Source organism: Colletotrichum orchidophilum, assembly GCF_001831195.1.
Source record: "Colletotrichum orchidophilum strain IMI 309357 chromosome Unknown Scaffold_28.1, whole genome shotgun sequence".
NCBI classification, from domain to species: Eukaryota; Fungi; Ascomycota; class Sordariomycetes; order Glomerellales; family Glomerellaceae; genus Colletotrichum; species Colletotrichum orchidophilum.
Window position 1 is genome coordinate 264,219 of NW_019172984.1, and position 18,113 is coordinate 282,331.

The 18,113-nt window shown below is 54.2% G+C and overlaps 7 protein-coding genes across 7 annotated transcripts; 4 read left to right on the forward strand and 3 right to left on the reverse strand.

Annotated features, from left to right (window-relative positions):
- Positions 1-90: 90 nt before the first annotated feature.
- CORC01_04362 (arginine-tRNA-protein transferase) lies at positions 91-1,386 on the reverse strand (the record flags this gene model as incomplete). Its single annotated transcript, XM_022616009.1, has 1 exon — positions 91-1,386. One exon carries the CDS (start codon positions 1,384-1,386, stop codon positions 91-93), a length of 1,296 nt encoding a protein of 431 aa, XP_022477524.1.
- Positions 1,387-2,433: 1,047 nt separating this feature from the next.
- CORC01_04363 (uncharacterized protein) lies at positions 2,434-2,643 on the reverse strand (the record flags this gene model as incomplete). The annotated part of the gene is made up of 1 exon (XM_022616010.1): positions 2,434-2,643. A coding segment is annotated over one exon (210 nt), but the record flags the coding sequence as incomplete, so codon positions are not given.
- A 5,019-nt stretch (positions 2,644-7,662) lies between these two features.
- CORC01_04364 (NUDIX domain-containing protein) lies at positions 7,663-8,259 on the forward strand (the record flags this gene model as incomplete). Its single annotated transcript, XM_022616011.1, has 2 exons — positions 7,663-7,720; positions 7,832-8,259. The coding sequence occupies 2 exons, from the start codon at positions 7,663-7,665 to the stop codon at positions 8,257-8,259; spliced, it is 486 nt and encodes a 161-aa protein (XP_022477526.1).
- Positions 8,260-9,591: 1,332 nt separating this feature from the next.
- On the forward strand, positions 9,592-10,282 carry CORC01_04365 (LSM domain-containing protein; the record flags this gene model as incomplete). The annotated part of the gene is made up of 3 exons (XM_022616012.1): positions 9,592-9,733; positions 9,812-9,880; positions 9,960-10,282. The coding sequence occupies 3 exons, from the start codon at positions 9,592-9,594 to the stop codon at positions 10,280-10,282; spliced, it is 534 nt and encodes a 177-aa protein (XP_022477527.1).
- A 572-nt stretch (positions 10,283-10,854) lies between these two features.
- On the reverse strand, positions 10,855-13,170 carry CORC01_04366 (uncharacterized protein; the record flags this gene model as incomplete). Its single annotated transcript, XM_022616013.1, has 4 exons — positions 10,855-11,856; positions 11,918-11,958; positions 12,030-12,845; positions 12,915-13,170. The coding sequence occupies 4 exons, from the start codon at positions 13,168-13,170 to the stop codon at positions 10,855-10,857; spliced, it is 2,115 nt and encodes a 704-aa protein (XP_022477528.1).
- Positions 13,171-14,346: 1,176 nt separating this feature from the next.
- On the forward strand, positions 14,347-15,320 carry CORC01_04367 (ploidy protein mob1 maintenance; the record flags this gene model as incomplete). The annotated part of the gene is made up of 3 exons (XM_022616014.1): positions 14,347-14,725; positions 14,795-15,022; positions 15,079-15,320. The coding sequence occupies 3 exons, from the start codon at positions 14,347-14,349 to the stop codon at positions 15,318-15,320; spliced, it is 849 nt and encodes a 282-aa protein (XP_022477529.1).
- A 1,026-nt stretch (positions 15,321-16,346) lies between these two features.
- Positions 16,347-17,548, forward strand: CORC01_04368 (ATP synthase F1; the record flags this gene model as incomplete). Its single annotated transcript, XM_022616015.1, has 4 exons — positions 16,347-16,511; positions 16,724-17,038; positions 17,234-17,326; positions 17,435-17,548. The coding sequence occupies 4 exons, from the start codon at positions 16,347-16,349 to the stop codon at positions 17,546-17,548; spliced, it is 687 nt and encodes a 228-aa protein (XP_022477530.1).
- Between the last annotated feature and the right edge of the window lie 565 nt (positions 17,549-18,113).

Sequence of the window (18,113 nt, forward strand, 5' to 3'; positions counted from 1 at the left end):
CCTGCGTTCACCTCTTTTAACTGTGTTCTTAGCCGCATTGCAGGTAGAGAAAAACATGACCAGCAGCGGAATCAAGCTGGGCACCATCCTTCACAGATGAGGATTCCAAAAGTCTACCACGACATCCTCCAGTAGCTCAGGCCCCAAAGCCGCCACCAGCTCTGCAATCCCTGCCTTGAGACACCCGCTCACTCCAACATCCTGTCTCTCCCACGCGACCAGGTCGCCGGTTTCAAAAACAAGTCCAGAGCCGTCTATTCGCAGCTTGATATGGTCCATCTCCTCGAGTGAGCGGATCTCATCAAGCGACATGATACCTGGCATCCCCGTGTTGAACAAGAAAGTGTCATCGTCGTCGTCTTCGTCATCGTCATCATCATCGTCGTTGTCCTTGGATTCTTCTGTAGCCTGTCCTTGGCCTGCTGCAAGTTGACCTGAAGCGCCCGTGACCGCTTCGACAGATGGTTCATCAGTTTTCTCCTTTGACAAGCTCAGATACGGCTTCTTGTCGAGAAGGTCCGTTACTCTCTTATCCATGAGATCCCAAGCCAGCGTCTCAGGATCCAGGATATATTGCGGCGTATAGTCCATCTTGTACCGCATCTTGGGACAACTATGGATGTAGAATCCGGGATACCAGTAACGATAACCATCTTCCTGTGCTAGAGCAATCTCACGGATGGCACCTAATTTCCCCGGTGCATATTTATGAATGGACTCGTGGTAGAGGAAGTAAACGGCACTGACGCAGTGGGGAAGCAGGTCCAGGACACCAATGGCTACCAGTTTACCATCTAAGCGATAGCACTGATGGAAAGAACCCAGCTTTTGCTCCTTGCCGTCCGCAGTTGTGATTGTCTTGCGCTGGACCGGAGACTCGCATAGGAAGCGTTGAAAGCCGCGTCGAGTGATGTCGGCTGGTTGTTCCCCATGGACTACTCGCTGGTAGTTTTCATACACTTGGTACTTCTCCTCGGTGAAGACATCATCTTCGAGTGTGACGGTGAAGACGTGGGCGGGCTCAGGAGGCACCTGAAGGAAGTCGTATTCCGCTTCGTGGACCCTCTCGATCAAGTCGAACTCGGAGTCCCGTTTCTTGGCCTGCTCGCGTGACCGAGGGTGGAGACGAGCTGCCTCCTTGATGTAAGCATCGCCCGCCAGATACTTGTTGAACCGGTTGATGGTTTGTCGTTGATCTCGGGTGGGTTTGAATTGAGTAGAGTCCAGGCGAAGGGTGTAATGAACACAGCACGCATGAAGTTGGTCCGGTCGGTAGAGGGTCGTCCCGGAGCGCCTCCAATAGTGATCCAGCAGGGTTTGGTAGTACTCAGGAGTAAGAGATGTGGACTTGGCATAGTAAGAGAAGCCTGTCGAATAGAGGCTCATGTTAGTCACTGTTCAGACCACGGACTCCCACAGTGGCCGACTGCAAGTCACCATTCCGCAAGCCCACGTGGGGCTAACGAGAGACGACATAGAGAACGAGGGATAGCATTCACGTTTTGACTGACTCTTGCCTTGGCGGCCACAATAACCACAGCGCGATGAATTAGAATAGCCTGAGTATGAATTAGCTAACCATAAGCGCGTGAAGTCTTGTTCGCCAACTACCAGACATGCGTAATTCAAAAGCCTCGTTGCCCTGAAGGCTCTTCCCGAGATGTGAAAACCAAACAGTGTAAACAACTTCAAGGGGTTTGTACGATCAGGCATACGAAGCGGAGGGGAAAGGGGGCTAATAAGACCAATCGCGCGCTTGTAGTTTCGATGCAGGTATGGTGAGAACAGCCCGAGCTTTGGAGCCAAGTGGCCTTGTAAGCGTGGGATTCCGCATCCATGGCGTGCAGAGAGACCCCCAACTTGATCCGACTTTGAAGGATTGCAGTCAGAGGTACGTGTGACTGGGAATGGGATGTAGTGACATTGATCGGCGCAGATGCACGAGGAAAAAGGCAACTAAACCAGTTCCAGGACGGCCAAGGGAGCTACCCCATAAAATGCCACGAGCCAACGGCGGCTGAGAGAAGTTGCACGGGGGTAGATGGTTGGAGGAGAGAATAGGACGACCGACTCACCGATTGGAGTTATATAGGACAATGCATCGCCAGGGGTCTGCAGACTTGTGCCTTCCATGACCGTCTGCTGCGACTTGGTCGCTCTGCTAACGCGCCAGGGAAGCAGCCAGCTCGACTAGCGCTGGGCAAAGCACGAAACGTCGGCTGATATTCGAAGTGATCGATTCCGAGGCTGCTTGGCGTACAAACGCCCGGCGGGGAGGAGGGGGTATGCTATGTAAGGTATCCTGTGACGAGGTGAGTGTCGAGGATCGAACCGCCGCCTTCGTTTACTTCCCCTTCTCGACGGATGGCGCTGTTCGGCTACTCGACTTGTGGCAGTGGAATAAAGTCGGAAATGCACTTGTTTGTGGAACTCTCACACCCGCTGTGGCAATTGAGTGGGTGAGTGGGTGACTGTGAAGCGTGGGCGGGCGGGGTTCTGAAGCCTGAAATGGAGTGAGGGGTTAGTCGTCAGACCCGACCTAAGTAACGGCCTTTTCCTTTCTTTAGTTGCAGCGCTGTAATTGCTAGCTGGTTGGCCGTGACGTCTGTTGTCCAGCGCCTGGTCCAGTGCTGCGAGACAAGATGGAGGAATACGAAGTGGATGCGACGCGCGTGAGGCTCGCTCTTTCGAATTGTAAGAAGCTTCCCTGTAAAATGGACCGGTATGTATTTGTAGTCTGCAGTGGCCAGTCAATTTCCAATATGTGGCCTCGAAAACCCCCCCAAAATGAGGTATGACGACGTTGCGTTTGTCTGCCTGCTCACGCGCTCGCCTCACCTTACTGCCCCAGTAAATGTGCCTGCCCGTTCCAGTCTGTTTGTACCTTGTCTACCTTACGCAGACACTCTCATCTTTGACTCGAGCTAGCTCATCGAAGCCCATGTAAGCCGGACTTTGGGCATTGGCCTGGACTGCGCCGGCTCGGTTTAGCTATACGCCGCTATCTGTTTAGCTATACGCCGCTATCTGTTTGCTGTGTGTCTTTGCTGGTTAGTCACCCAACGACGATGGAGGCACGAATATGCAGGCGCTCAGAATCTAGAGCATGTGTGATGCAAACAGGGACCGTTACCCTACAGCAGATGGATAGGTCTGCAATCTCGTTGGCCCGAGGGCCTGTCGCATACAACGTACCAGGATGAGGCGGCGGCGGCTCTGTCGGATCGGAGAATGACGCGAGAAATGAACCTGGATGAGAAGATGATATGAGATAGCTTGAGCTCACGGTGCGGCCTCCGGGTTTCAAGCTGAAAATCCTGCTGGTGGGAGCTGTTGAGTAAAGGTACCAGCTGTAGCAACACGAGGCAAGACCAACCGACACGAGACCTACCTCAGGTAGCAATGCGGCATCGAGATGCGATCGGTGGTGGATGCAGGTGAGCTTCGAGGCGTTGTATTTCGTCGCGTTGCTTCGGTTGTATCCGTACCTCCCCCTAGAACTCGATACAAGAGCGGAAGCTGCGTCCAAGTGCACGTACTCGCCAGCGACCTAACGGCCGAGGATTCTGTACAGACCTTCAGATGCTCTTACAGCCTCCCCGTCTTGTCGAATCACTGGACCTTCCTTGGCTGCTTAACTCGCACACGGTGACCTTGGTCTAAAGCTGCACCCCCACATCCAAACCCTACTATCCGGGACAGGAAAGCATGACTTGGTTGGTGAATCGCTTGTCACTTGAGTGGTCGGTCGACATGCCTCCAGCTCCGATGCAGTGTGGGATGCATCCCGCCAACGTCTGAAATCCAACCAACTGCAATGGGTGTTTGTGGCTGCAGCCTACACCCCTCCCCTGAACTCATGTTTGAACTGGTTCATCGGAACCGCTTATAGAGAGCCAGAGACGAAGGAGTTTTGGTCCATTATCAACAGATATTATTCCGGTAATGATACAGTTGTGAGCCGTACCATATGATTATAATTTTCCAGTCTTGATGTTCTATCGTCGTTATCATCATCTACTTTTCAGACAAGTAACACCGAATCCTCAGTAAGCCAGGAACGTTCTCCGGGTATCAGCAACGTGGATCTGGATGACGTTGGTAGAGCACATCGAAACTCGCAACACCCAATTGGAACCTGCCGCGATGAGTCTACAGTTGGGCCACCAACAGGCTGCGATACAGTTGCAATAAAAAGGTTCACTGTTCGGCACGATAATGTCGGTGGTAAGAGGCTTTGGAAGCACCAAAATATTCATCGTTCAAGTTGATAGCTGTTTGCTGCAGTCGATTTTGGAAGCTCGGTTTCGTTCAAGCAGACGCCGGCCTTCCCGACAGCAGTGCTTGGCTAATTAGAATATAACGTGACCATGCCGATGTCGCCGGAGTTGAGAGAATGGCCCGTAGCCGAACAGCTTGCGGATGAGTCGGTCTCGGTTGAAGGTTGGGCATTGACATCTTGGTTGTGCCCTTAACCTGGACGATTCCCACACGATCCTGAGCCGGACACCCCTCGCTAACTCCAGAAAGAAGTCAAATGGTCTCTCTAAGCCAGCTGTTCGCATGTCAAATGAGGCGCTTGAGTTGGCAAGGGCCGCTATTCGGTTCATGGTGCTTCTCTGTCATCTAAGGAGACCTCGCGTGGTAGCCCAGCAAAGACTTCGATTTGTCTTGTCGAATCAGAGGAACCTATGCTTGCATATAGTGTTCACACAGCACAAAGCGAATAGGCCTTGCAAGTTAAGTTCCCGAGCAGCGTCTCCTGATTTCCGGACCACGAGGACATATACAGTAGGCGCCTGCTGGCCAAACCGGCGCTGTTGCACTTGCTTGTTTTAGCTGGAGCGACACGGCGTGGCTTGCATTGGACACCTGTGCCAGCGAGATGCTTGTTCGTCGCATCGCTTGGCCCGGGGCCCAAGGGAACAACAGATTATGGGGGCACCGGAGAACTTGTACTGATGCAGGTGCAGGTGGTCCCCGGCTCTGCTTGCTGAATCGAGCCAGCACTGATCCAGAGGAGAGAGGAAGGACCGAGACGGACTGTTGTGTTTGCGCCAGGCGGCGTTGAAGACAGTCTTGGTAGCATGGACAATTATTCGGTTAGTTGATTCCAAGGTTATCCTTCAGGTTCCTGTCTCTTTGCAAGCCGCAACCCTTGGGGACGCCAAGCAAACTTTGGCAGACAGACCCTCCTGTTGATTGCACACATAGGTCGTCCGGGTAAGGCACGGCAAAAAGCACCATTCATGCTCATTCCCAGGCTTCAGACCTGATGACACGAATGGACTTTGTAAAGGCCCCGATGCTGACAAGTCGCAGGTCCAAACTTACTCTGCACATTGGTAGGAAACTGAAGAGGCTGCGGCAACTAACGGTGGGGGAAGCCTAGCAGTGCTACGTCGATACGGTGGACAGAGGGAACGTCGCTGGAGCTAGCTGCTGGGCTGGATGGCCCGGTCTCTCCAGTCGCATCGCGTCCCGGCTGCAGCACCCCCACCCCCTAACACAGTTTTGGGAACATGGCCTGCCGCAAGTCCACTGGATGCCGAGCCCGCAGGGCATGCGGCACATTTGACATCCAATGCTTAAGCTTGAGGGTTCGAGTGCGCCGGCGGCGATGTCGACGAACAGTGGGTATGAACCCCGTAGGCCCGAGAAGTCTGACATGAATGGAAGGGCCATACGACTGTCGGAATGACTGGAAGCGGCCGCTGAGAGAAAGTGCTGGAACACTGGGTCTGGACTGGACGTGGATGGCGAGACTGGTAGACGGGGACCTGGATCCATCCATTAACTTGCTTAAGGAAGATTAGCGGCAGTGTCGTTGAATTCCGGACGGCAAGTCATGTACCCACGTACCCAATCAGCAGACATCCAGATGTACCGTAGTACAGTCCCCGTACCTTACCCAGAATAGTGCCTTTTCCACTGCACTCACGAGTGCCTTTCAGGTTGCTTGAGGGGCCCAGAAGGAGAGGACATTTTGTCTGGACAATGTGCCCAAAGGCTACCTGTGTACGAGTTTGTAGTTCTGTCCGAGTATTGGAAATGGAGAACGTGATTGGAGGGCGGACGCAGGGACAGGCAGAGAGAGACACAGAAAAAGAGAGAGGAAGGTACAGAATACTGTGCCTACCCTTCCCTGGTCTTTCCCGTCCCCGAATGTCAGGTTGAGCTGGTCCGTCCCTGCCCTGACTGAATCCCAGAGACCAACGGGGAGCATTCCCCATGCATGTCACTTCTCATCCCCATCTCCTCCTGCCTGTCCTTGCCACACCCTGTTAATTTTTATTTATTATTGTTTCCCTGTCTTTCGACACACTCTCGTCGGCTTTTCACGCTCAAGTCACGCCTCTGCTTCTGCTGTCCACCTTGACTGCTCTGTTCATCCTTACCACACGCCGCAGCCACACCACACTTTCTTTCCACACACACAAACACACACACCAACCTACCTAGGTATCCGTCCCCAGCCTGGCATCATACCCTCCCTGACCTCCCGCCTTCCTTCATTTTTTTCTGGCCCGCGTAGCCTGCTAGCTTGACCACCTTAGTAGTCCTCCCCCTGCCCGGCACCGTGGGCTGTTGGAGGCACAAGCTCTGTCTTCAAAGGGCTAAGTATATAAATCAACTTTAATTTCCCATGGAGCCCGTTCCCGCCCAATTTTGCTCTTATGGCACGAGACATGCCACCCTCTGGCCTCCACCAGAGCTCCCAGCTACTATTACTGCCGCCGCCTCAGCAACTCAAGCCCACCCTGACCCTTCCCGGCCTTGACTTCTTTCACTTTCCACGTTGAACAACTCTGCTCCGTGTGTTCATTCAGGTCAGCTCGTAAGCCAAAGGATACAATCCCCATCTTTTACCCTCTCACTGGGGCCTTCCGTCACTCGGTGGTGCGTGCCTCAGTCATATCTGACGCCGCGTCCTTCCGCCTTATTCTCCTCCTTCTCCTCCCTGGTCCACGGCAGCAACCTTTGTCACCCAAAACCCTCAAACCCCGAACCAGCCAAGACGACGAGCTTTCCTGCTGTTCTGTCGTATCCCCATCGCCCGGCCGACACCTGTCTGCCCGACTTCGCTTTCTGTAAGCCATCGAGTGACTCGGCTCGGTCAAGGTTTGCCCTTTGGCCGGAAACGTGCGACTGCTGGCCCGACACAGGCTGGTCCCACTCGTTTCTCCATTGTGGTGGTGAATCCATCCGAGCGTTCCCTCTACTGGTCTCTCTTTCTCTCTCGCTCTCTGCGCACCTACGATCGCACCGCCTTGGCTCTGCCCTGGTCGGATCTCTCAGAAGCTCGCAGAGAAATTTGGTTAGCTGCTGGCCCTCAGACCCGAGTCTCGTCCGAAGCTTCAACACGCGCCAACAACCTGCGATTCACTCGTCAAGATTCTCTCGCAGTCGTGTGATCCCGCATCCTTTCCCACTACCAACCGCTCATACCACTGGAACAACGCGATCATGTCGTTGAAAAACTTCTGAACCCGCATCGAACCCCGACACCCACCGCCGCCCGGACAGCTTTGGGCTTGCAAATCAACTTGCGAAGGGAAAAAAGCTGCCGGACATACCGCCACCGCATATCAGAGCAGCCCCCACCATAACCGACCCCAAACACATTCCACAACATACCCCGCGATAGACAGGCTGTCCGAAATGGCTTCCTCTCACAAGGAGCGGACGATGGAGTCACGCACGGGAAGAAGCAAGCAGCGTAAGTGCGCAAACGGGGCAGAGGCAAAACCCCTCCTATTCTGAGCCTCTTCCCCCGACCCTGGTGCGCCTGCTCGCTGCGCGGGACCCACTAACACCTTGGTAATCGCAGGTTACAACTCCAAAGGCGAGCGCTTAGTTGCTGGTGTCGTCCCCCTGACCAAGGACAAGCGCTACGTCCTCCTCATCCAGTCCACTCGCCGGAAGGGCTGGGTGCTGCCCAAGGGCGGCTGGGAGACGGACGAGGAGTGCACCGAAGCTGCGGCGCGTGAAGCCTGGGAGGAAGCAGGTATTACCATCGAAATTGACTATGATTTGGGAGACATCGTCGAGACAAGAGCACCGAAGCACTCTAGCAAAGACTCAGCCAAGGCCTTGTACAGGTTCTACGAGGCTACCGTCACGGCACAAGAGGACGCTTGGCCCGAAAGCCACAAGAGGGAGCGTCAGTGGATGACATATGCCCAAGCCAAAGATGCATTGGCAGCTCGACCAGAGCTCCTCGAGGCATTGACAAGATGTACTATGAAGAAGTCATGATACGCGCTCGGCGCATTGAGCGCCGTGGTCCCTTGGCCTTTCCCCTTGACTACCAACGCGAACGCGTGCGTCTTTACGGCGTGCAATGCTACCATGGTCACCGCTGTCGTCAACCGAGAATGCGCCTCGAGATAATTTATCCATCTCCATTACGAACCTGCAAGTGTCACAGGCCCCTTGACTCCCGACAGAGGAGATATTGGCCCCTGGAAAGCACCTAAATGGTCAACTCCGTTCGCGTTACAGACGAAACCACTTTCTTATTGACCCGCCACGGAAAAGAGAAAAAAAGAAAAATAATTGCATTATGACATGGGCGTTGATGGCTTGCTTGCTATAGATGACGAAAATCAAAAAGGGGCCGCCCAGGACTGGTATGGGATGCATCAGAGACCAAAACTGCGATTAAGATTCGGCGATGCGGATGGCTTTTTATGGCAGTCATAGTTACCTGTGATGGTACACCAACGCTCTTGGGAATCGTTGGGGGCTTTTCGCGAGACAAAATGGTTATTTGATTATAGATAGACCAACGCAATGGTCCGCAGAGAGCAGTGTCGTGAGAGAGATATAACAGAAAGCCTGAAGTAAGAAAGCTGCAATCTTCTCGGGATTTGGGTGACCCATTCCCGGTACAAAACCTTTGTCTCCTGTCACTTGCGCGACACAGAACCTACCTCACCCACCTACCCAGTCTGCGCACACACTGGAAGTCGAGAACAGACAGCCGGACTGGTTGCTTCCCCTCCACTGTATCAGGGACTGCAACTGCCCCGCATGCATCTGAGATCATCAGAAATTTTGACAGCAGGGATTGACTCATGCCCCGCCTTTCACGTGCCCCAGCCGCCAGCCTCCAACCAGCAAACGATCTGTGCTTGCGGTCTCTGCCGGGGGCCGTCCAGATCCCGCCTTGACGTACCTTAAGGTAAGGTAAGGTTGGTAAGGTAGGTATGTTGTCTCTTTTTCGGATGACGCAAAAACAGGCCTTCCGGTGCCGCATTCCAGGTAAGTCGGGTATTACCTTTTTGAACACCGCCACACCAAGCCTTACCAGGGATGGACCCCACGATGATGATGGCTTGATCGAAAACACCCAGCGTTCCTAACCTAAAAGAAGCGAATTAGGTACAATCGTCCGTACCAACAAGAGTGAAGCAAGCTGCAAACAAAAACGAATCCTCGCCTGATGATGTCCCTCCGCGACACATTATAATTCACCTATTCGCTTTGCCGCATCGCATTCGCCGCAACCTCTTTCGTACCCAAATCGATGGACTGGGACAGGCCCGAATGCAATAACTACAATATACCAATGCCAACGAGATAACAATGGAAAACCTCAACATCTCCGATGCCCCTCCCCAAGGGGCCCAACCCGTTCTTGGCGGCCGCGCGCCGCCGCCTCAACAGACCCCTCAGCTTCCGCCCCAGATGTTCACCACTGCGGCGCAGCTGCTGGACATGACCGACAGTATGGGAAAAACCACGGCAGCCTCAGCCGCATAGCGCTGCGGTACTGTTCGCGACACCAACGCTAACCTTCCGTCAGAGAAGCTCATGGTCGCATTGCGCGATGGGCGCAAACTGATCGGCGTCCTCCGTAGCTGGGACCAATTCGGTATGTATACACGGCAGACCGGACCGCATCAGCTAAGAGCGCAGTCAAAAGCTGATATTGTGCCCTTCTACTTGCTTAGCCAATCTCGTTCTCCAAGACACCGTCGAGCGCGTCTACGCCCACCCGGACCCGGAAGCCAACCCACCTCGCGAAGGTGGCCTCTTCGCGGATATTAAGCGCGGCATCTTTCTCGTGCGCGGCGAGAACGTGCTCCTCTTGGGCGAGATCGATCTCGACAAGGACGATGACCCCCCGGTGGGCTACGAGCTGGGCGACCTCAAACTCGTCCAGGGTCTGGCAAACGAGAGGAAAGAGAAGGAGAAGGCGCGCGACAAGGGGCGGCTCAAGAAGCTCAGTACGCTGGGCTTCGAGGGCGAGAATATGGGCGAGATCTTGCTCTGATTCTCCGTTTCTTAATCGTATCCCCCCCCAACCCACGATGACTTTCTACGTGGGAACCTTTACCACCAGGACAACAACTGCTCGGGCAGCTTATAGGCTTTTATTCATACCATATGAATCACGAATGTACGCCGAATGAAAGTGGGACTGGGTTGGGTTTGAGCTGGAAGAGCAGGTCGAAGCCCGAGCTGCTGAAGCAAAAATTGGCTGGTCTCTGAGGTCGCCGGGTGGTTTAACGCACCGGCTTTCCATTTTGTCCTTCTAATGCCATAGTGAAATGGCTGGTAGGATGCTTGAGCAGAATATTGTGAAATGCTCATCATACAGGGTCTGGTCATTACGACTGACGCCAGCAGAAGAAGAGGAATTTAGAGCATTCAAAAAAATGTCTACCAAAAGCTTTGCAGTTATGCGATTTGTTCGATTTTCTTTATCTATCTAGCGATCTATCACCAGACTAAGTCTCACCTCGAGAATGGTTGTGCAAGACCGCCTGAGAAATCCGGTATTGCACTTCAAAGGCAAGTTAAGTCAAGGCGCATTGGCCGCCGATTTACAGGTTTCGCTCTCATCTACAGTCCAGGAACGAAGCCTTCGACCGCGATATCCCACCCGCTGGGGAAGTGAGGCCCCTCCCCACCATCCCATCCTCCGGCCATCATGGCCATGGCCAGCAGCAAGCTACTCGAGCTCGGGAAGTACGGCGTCGGCACCCTCGCCCCACCAATGGGATACCCTGCGTCGTCGAACTGAAACTTCGGATGGAGAAGGTATTCAACCGCGCGCCGCACGTCGCCCAGGCGCAGGCTGTTCATTGCGAGCATGGGAAAGTCCCACCCAAAGGACTCGTCCAGGTCCCACAGGCCCCATATGCGAGCCGCCGTCTCCTCGAGCACCGTGCGGTTCAACGGCGGGCCAGAGGCCGGCGGCGGGAGGAGGCCGAAGATGCCCGCCATGGCCGGGTGGTCCTGCACCGTCGTGTTGGTCCACATGTTTGGAATGCCTTCGTAGACGGCGTACGTGCCGTCGACGACTGGCAGGGGCGCGAGATTGTCTCTGACGGTGGTCCAGGACTCTGGGATGGAATGGTTTTGGCGGGTTCTCCACGATATTGCCACGTCGAGTCCGAAACGCCAGTACGCGAGCTCAAACGTCGGGTTGACAGTGGCGTTGGGGTTCGTGTTCTCCGAGACGGGGTACATTGGCGGACCGAGGTCGTAGACGCCCGTCGTCTCGTTCAAGAAGGCGTACGAGGCCATGAAGTCCGCCGTCGCCGTGAGGACGTCGTCCCACTCGGCCAGGGTTTCCGGGTTAGGCGCATGGCGGTACGCGAGCTCGGCGAAGTACATGGGGTGCGACTGCTGCCATATCAGAAGGGTGTTAATCTCGCCGGGGGCGTCGATAGTCGAGGGGTCCGTCATCTTCCCCCAGCGGGCGCCGGCGTAGCCCTGCGTTGAGGCGCGGGTGAGGGAGGAGGGGAGCAGGTGGGTGTAGGTTTGCGGGAGGGAGCGGGCGAGGAGGGCGTGATTATTCCAGCGGGCGAATTGGAGGGTGTGCCAGAGGATCATTTCCATCTTGGAGGTTCAAATAAGCTGGTTGTCGTCATGTTTGGAGGAGCAGGAAGAAGGTTCTTACATGGAACTTGCCGAACCATCCATTGTTTACAAGACCGGATTCTAGTTTTCCTTTCAGCATGATTCTCAAGTGAAAAGTATTTACAAGGGAGAGGCTTGCTACGTCGACTTACCCTGCGGGGGGTAATATGACGCCGAGTTTACTACTACGAGATACTGAGACTGAATCGTTCGACGTTGAAGCTCAGTCGCGTTTGCATCTGCGGTGCCCGTCAAGTCTATGAAGGCCCCCTTGGACCAATATGACGGCCACCATTCCCGCGAAGCCGCCACGACATCGTAATATCTGGGCCGAGACTTGGGTGTAGAAGGCGCAAAGTTGGCTGTGAACCGCAGCGTATTCGTCCCACTAGTTGAGAGAACATATCGATGGCTCCCGTCAGTGGGTTTCTTGATAGCGCCGCTACCACCCGCAACATCCCACTCGAGTGCCAAGTCGTACTGCGTCGTGGTTAGATCATGATGGATCCTGGCCTGGTTGATCCCTCCTCCGCCAGAGGTCGAGAGGAACGTCTTGTGCAAGTCCGTCAGGTTGAAGGCTCCGACAAAGGGTGCGCCAAACTTATCGTTCGTCGGGTAGGGGAAGTCGAAGAAGATGGACAAGGCGCCTGAAGAGAGGAGACCCGACTCGACGGACACGGCGATGCTATCTGAGGCTGGATCGGCCCAGGTTTCGACTTTTACGGTGTGGTCTTTGTACGTGAAGCGGGAATGGATGACGCCCGTCCACATGTCTAATGTCTGTTGCTTATTGCTAAGCACGTCTTCTGTGACTGCCATATTACCATCGGAGAAGGAGAAGCCGATGGTGCCTAGATTGATGCGGTGAGGATTCTCGCGGAGCCAGTCCGCGATGTCGTTATTTGACGGATTGGCCATGTTGTACTGAACAATTCGGCCGTGCGTCCACCACTCTGTGCCATGGTAGTCTAGCGCATACGTTGTCAGCGTATATTTTACAACTCCTCGTTCTTTAATTCTCTGCCATCTCGACCGACCTTCGATCTCAGTTTGGCCAGGCGTGGTGGGCAGGCTGAAATTGTGCCAGCCCCATGTCGACATCGTCGCAAAGGGGCTGAAGGTCTGGAGACCTGTAACGTCGGCGCCAAAGGCAAAGTTGCCATTGCCTACCTGCAGCGGCGTCTCAGAGGCGCTGGCATTGCGGCAGGGGTTGAAGGCTCGGACGACCTTCTGTCTGTCAATCTTGGCCTCGATGAGGCTGCATAGCAGCGGGAGGATGTGTACAGCACGCATGGCTGACTCCTTTCAATTACAGAGAATCAGGACTGCATCTGGAAATCAGGGGCTACGTGATGGGTTTAGAATCAACAACCGGAGTACGGATTGCGCGGGGCTGCCATTAATTTGTTCAAGAGATCTGCGGAATGGCCACGACGACTCTTGAGCCAGTCTCCCCTCTGTGGTCATGTGTGAGGCTTGTGTCCATGGTTTTGTCCACGAACTACACACCTTCGGTGTGTTATGCACCGAAGGAACCATTGCCATACTATTGATACGCCTGGTGTTCCTGGTCATGGAGTGGAGGGAAAGGTGAGGGGAGATGAATTACGAATGCGGGGATAACATTGTCTCCGCTTTGGAATTGAGGCTATTCAAAATCCAGGCCGGCAGAAGTCCTCGAGGAGGATTCAGTCTTGATTGCGGAGAAGTAGACAAGGATACCTGCACTTGGGCGGTGCGGCTGGACCGGGGTCATATTTTCGAGATGTTTTGCCATCGGACTTGAAGTAGGAGTACGGTCTAAAGCACATCCAATAGTAACTGCTTGTTGCCGTACGGGAATCCAAAATGCCGTAATTCTGGCTCCGGGAAATAGGAGCCCCACCCGATGTCATTCGGCTGTCCGTCACTGGGCTGGGGCTGGGGAAGGCGGAACAGCCCCAGGCACTTGGAGCCATTTCAGCCACACCTGGCAGGGGTAAATGTGGCTAGCGTCTCCATCAGCCAGGCTCCTGCAGCCCAGCAACCGCACCGATTGGGCAAGCGCATAAACACCACTCATCCCTTCAATGTAGTAGGGGGGACCCTTTCACAGGCATACGCAGGCACCTTACCTCATGGCACCCAAAACAACCAACAGCGCGCACCGTGGATCCAACATCATCTTGATTTGACATTTTACGTCCAGACATACCTCTCCCGGTCGCGCAAACAGGATACGAGCATCCAAACGACATCTTTCGAAGTCGTATGACTATCTGGTATGTCACAATGTCAACGGCATCTCTCAGCGTTTCCCTTCGAATTTCAACTGTTCCATCGCCCCGCTAACCGCTGGAATGAGCAGCCTTCGACGATAACATAAAACGTCAGCCACCTTTCGAGCCCATTTCGATACTAAACGCCGCCCACCATGGACAGGGTCGCGGGCCTCACAGTGTCAGTACCACGCCCACCACCGCCTCCATGATGTCCCTTTTGCAGTACCTAAGTGTGAGGACGGGCTTGCTGGCGGGGATACCACTGCTGCCGCCCTCAGTGCCGCCAGCGGTGTCCGATCCTCCTCCACGGAACCGCAGTGGTAGTCTCGTCAATCGGGACGTTACCGTCATCCAGATCCCCGAACCGCAGATTTCCGAACCAGTGTTGACAGCTGCTGACGACGACTATGAGGACGACAGTAACCAGAAGGCGGCTAGGAACCAATTTCGGGCGCGCACCGTCAAGGGAGCCAACAACGGCGTTGCGCTGCGACAGTATGCCGAGGCCACGCTTGGAGGCGGCAGCTTGCGCAAGGTCGTGAAACTGCCCGAAGGCGAAGACGAGAATGAGTGGTTGGCAGTCAATAGTGAGTTCGTTCCAAGGACGGGGTACATGGAACAAAGAAGACAGCACGACTTACGCGCCCCGAATGCAGTGGTCGACTTCTACAACCAGATCAACCTCCTCTATGGCGCTATTACCGAGTTCTGCTCGCCTCAGTCATGTCCTGAGATGAAGGCAACAGACGAGTTCGAATACTTGTGGCAGGACAGTGAGAACTACAAGAGGCCGACTAAGATGGCCGCACCGGACTACATTGAGCACTTGATGGCCTGGGTGCAGCGACACATTGACGATGAGCAGATCCTGCCGAGCAGAATTGGTGCGCAATGCTTGGTCTCTCGCGAATTGGAGATGGATGCTAATATGAGGTACTAGGCGTTGCCTTCCCCAAATCATTTCCTTCAACTGTGCGACAGATCTTCAAGCGCATGTATCGCGTTTATGCCCACGTTTACTGCCACCACTACGCAGTCATCAGAGAGCTTGGTCTGGAGCCCCACCTCAACACAAGTTTCAAGCAATACGTTCTGTTCGTCGACGAGCACAAGCTGGCTAGTGGCAAAGACTTTTACGGTCCCCTGAACGACCTCGCGGAGAAGATGATTGAGAGCGACTGAGACAGGCTGGGCTAGCCTTTCGAGAATATGAATGCATGCATTGTCTAGGCGTTGGGGAAACATGGATGACAGGCCTGGTTGGCAAGGTAATAAGGAAGGTCTGATGATTGGCGCGTTGGGCTTTGGCACTGCTGAGCCTGTGGACACGAAGCATGGCAGCGGTTATTGTGATATCACTGTAGACTACACACTGGGTAACGGGTAGTACGGCTTTGGGTTGAGAATTCGAGTATTGAGAATGACCAGGCCGCTGTGCATCCTTGAGTGCGTGATTTCGGTTCTTACTGCGAGACCCAAAGTGAATTCATCTCAAGACACCAAAACCGCCCGACCTCACAAAGTTGAGCTTGGGCCTTTGTGTACAGAACCTAGAACAGTGCCTCGACATAGTGAAACCAGCATGTCGGTATAAAATCAATTATCAAATAAAGGCAATTACACAACAGTCTCGCCTTCCAGCAGAGCAAAATCCTCATATTCAGGCGTTGTGTGCCTACCTCGTCGTACTTTCCTCTTTTTATTTAAATGACCAGTCAAGGACAGAGCATCTAGGCCAATAGAGGCCATAAGAGATAGATTATTAAATAAGCCACTTGGAGGTATTGGAATCTAGTAGAAAAACGTTTATTTTTAAAAACTATCAGACTCAAGACAGCCTAATGACAGACTGTCCCGGAAGTGTCGTGATCCCTATAAGGGCATTACGCGCTTGCTCTGTCCTAGGTACACACACACTCTCTCCCCCTTAGGCAAGGTAGCAGCGAACACCTCCGATTTCCACCGACCCGAGCCCTGGACCCGCTTACCTAAGTTGATGCCTTAACAGTCACTAAGCATACAGCAGCTAAGTCCCAAGGCATCAACATCCCAAATTGCCGAAGTTCAAACCTCAACCTCGAAAACCGACGCAAGCTACCACTACTGCGTCTGTTCGAACCCAGCCATCCCTCCCTCCGCCCGTCTCCCATCTTCAATTGAACTCCACCACCCACACAACCGGAACCTCTCTCGCTTCCTTCGCCCGAAATGTTCTCGAGACAGGCTGTTCGCACCCTCCGAGCGGCGGCTCCCGCTTCGCGCCTCGTCGCCCGCGCCCCGGCCGTCCGCACTTACGCCGCTGCCGCCGCGACCGAGGCCGTTAAGCCCCCGGTTGCCGTCTTTGGCCTCGACGGCACCTACGCTACTGCTCTGGTACGCATCTGTTCCTCTCGTCACAATAATTTTCCCCCTCAGACGACGTAGGGTATTCAATTGGGTGCATTGGTGGAAGAGGAAGTTGTTGATTCGGAGGATTGATGGGAATGAGGAAGCTTTTCGGAATGGGGGGAACGAGGTTGAAGGGAAAAAAAAATAACCGGAAGAAAAAGCCCAAGTTTCCAGACGGCTAACTGCGTTCTCTCCAGTACACCGCCGCCTCCAAGACCTCCTCGCTGGACCCCACGGCCAAGGCCCTGGCCACCCTCGAGGGCATCTTCGCCAAGGACCCCAAGCTGACCACCGTCCTCGCCGCGCCCACCCTGACCCCCGAGGACAAGGCCGCCATCGTCGCCGAGCTCACCAAGCAGGCCGGTGCCGGCTCCCAGGAGACGGTCAAGAACTTCCTCGCCGCCCTCGCCGAGAACAACCGCCTCGGCCTCCTCCCCGGTATCACCCAGAAGTTCGCCGAGATCATGAGCGCCGCCCGCGGCGAGGTTGAGCTCATTGTCACCAGCGCCACGGTATGTTTCTTCTTCTTTTCTTTTGACATTTGAGCTGGGACATGTGCCATGCGCCTTGGAGAGATACAAGACAGACTAGAAAGACTTCTGTCTTGAATGGGTAGGGGTGGATCTCGAAAGTTCAACCTGAACGAGGCAATTTCGCACAGGCACGCGAGGCCATTGCTCAAAATATGCCACTAACACCATTTCCAGCAACTCGACAACAAGACCCTTAACCGCCTCGAGACCTCCATCGCCAAGTCCTCCTACGTCGGCCAGGGCAAGAAGCTCAAGGTCACCAACACCGTACGTTTAAAACCACCCGCCATCCCAACTCCGAGCTGTTCCCCGAGATACCTTCAGTCAGGGCTATGGCAAAAATGATTGTCATTGACTAACACGCCTCGTTTCTAGGTCAACCCCGATATCGTCGGAGGCCTCATTGTCGAGATTGGCGACCGGACCATTGACCTCAGCGTCTCTGGCAAGATTGCCAAGCTCAACAAGCTTCTCACTGATACTTTGTAAAACACAAAACACACACTTCCATCATACTAGCATGACACAATCCTAATCCTCCTTCTCTCCAAACCAACCTCCCTTATTTTCTCTTTGTGTGTGTGTCTCTCTTGTAAACTTGACCGGGGGGTTAGGGAGGGGAGGGGGACAGGAGGATGAGGAGGGCTGCTTTTCTTGCGGAGGGGGTCGGGTTTTCCCATGTGTAATGATCAGGAGGGGGGATGAAAACCCTCAGAGCCTCTACTGATCTAAAAACTCTTGTGGAGAAAAAGCTGGATGGAGCTGGGAAGATGACGTTGGCCACTCACCCCCATATTCCCCCTCCCCGGGCCAAATGAGACGAAAGCTGTGCATAGTCTATCTACAATAGAAGCATTCACGGAACCTCTTACAACAAACATACCGCTCCGTCCGCCTTCGTCCTAACTAGCTACCTTCTTTCTTGGCTGGCACTCGGTGTGAATCACCAAGACAAAGCAAGCCTCTGTAACGCTGGATGGACAATACTAAACATCCAGCCCAATAATGGATTCTACTATCGCTCAATACCCATCGCCCAACTTCAAGATCCAGA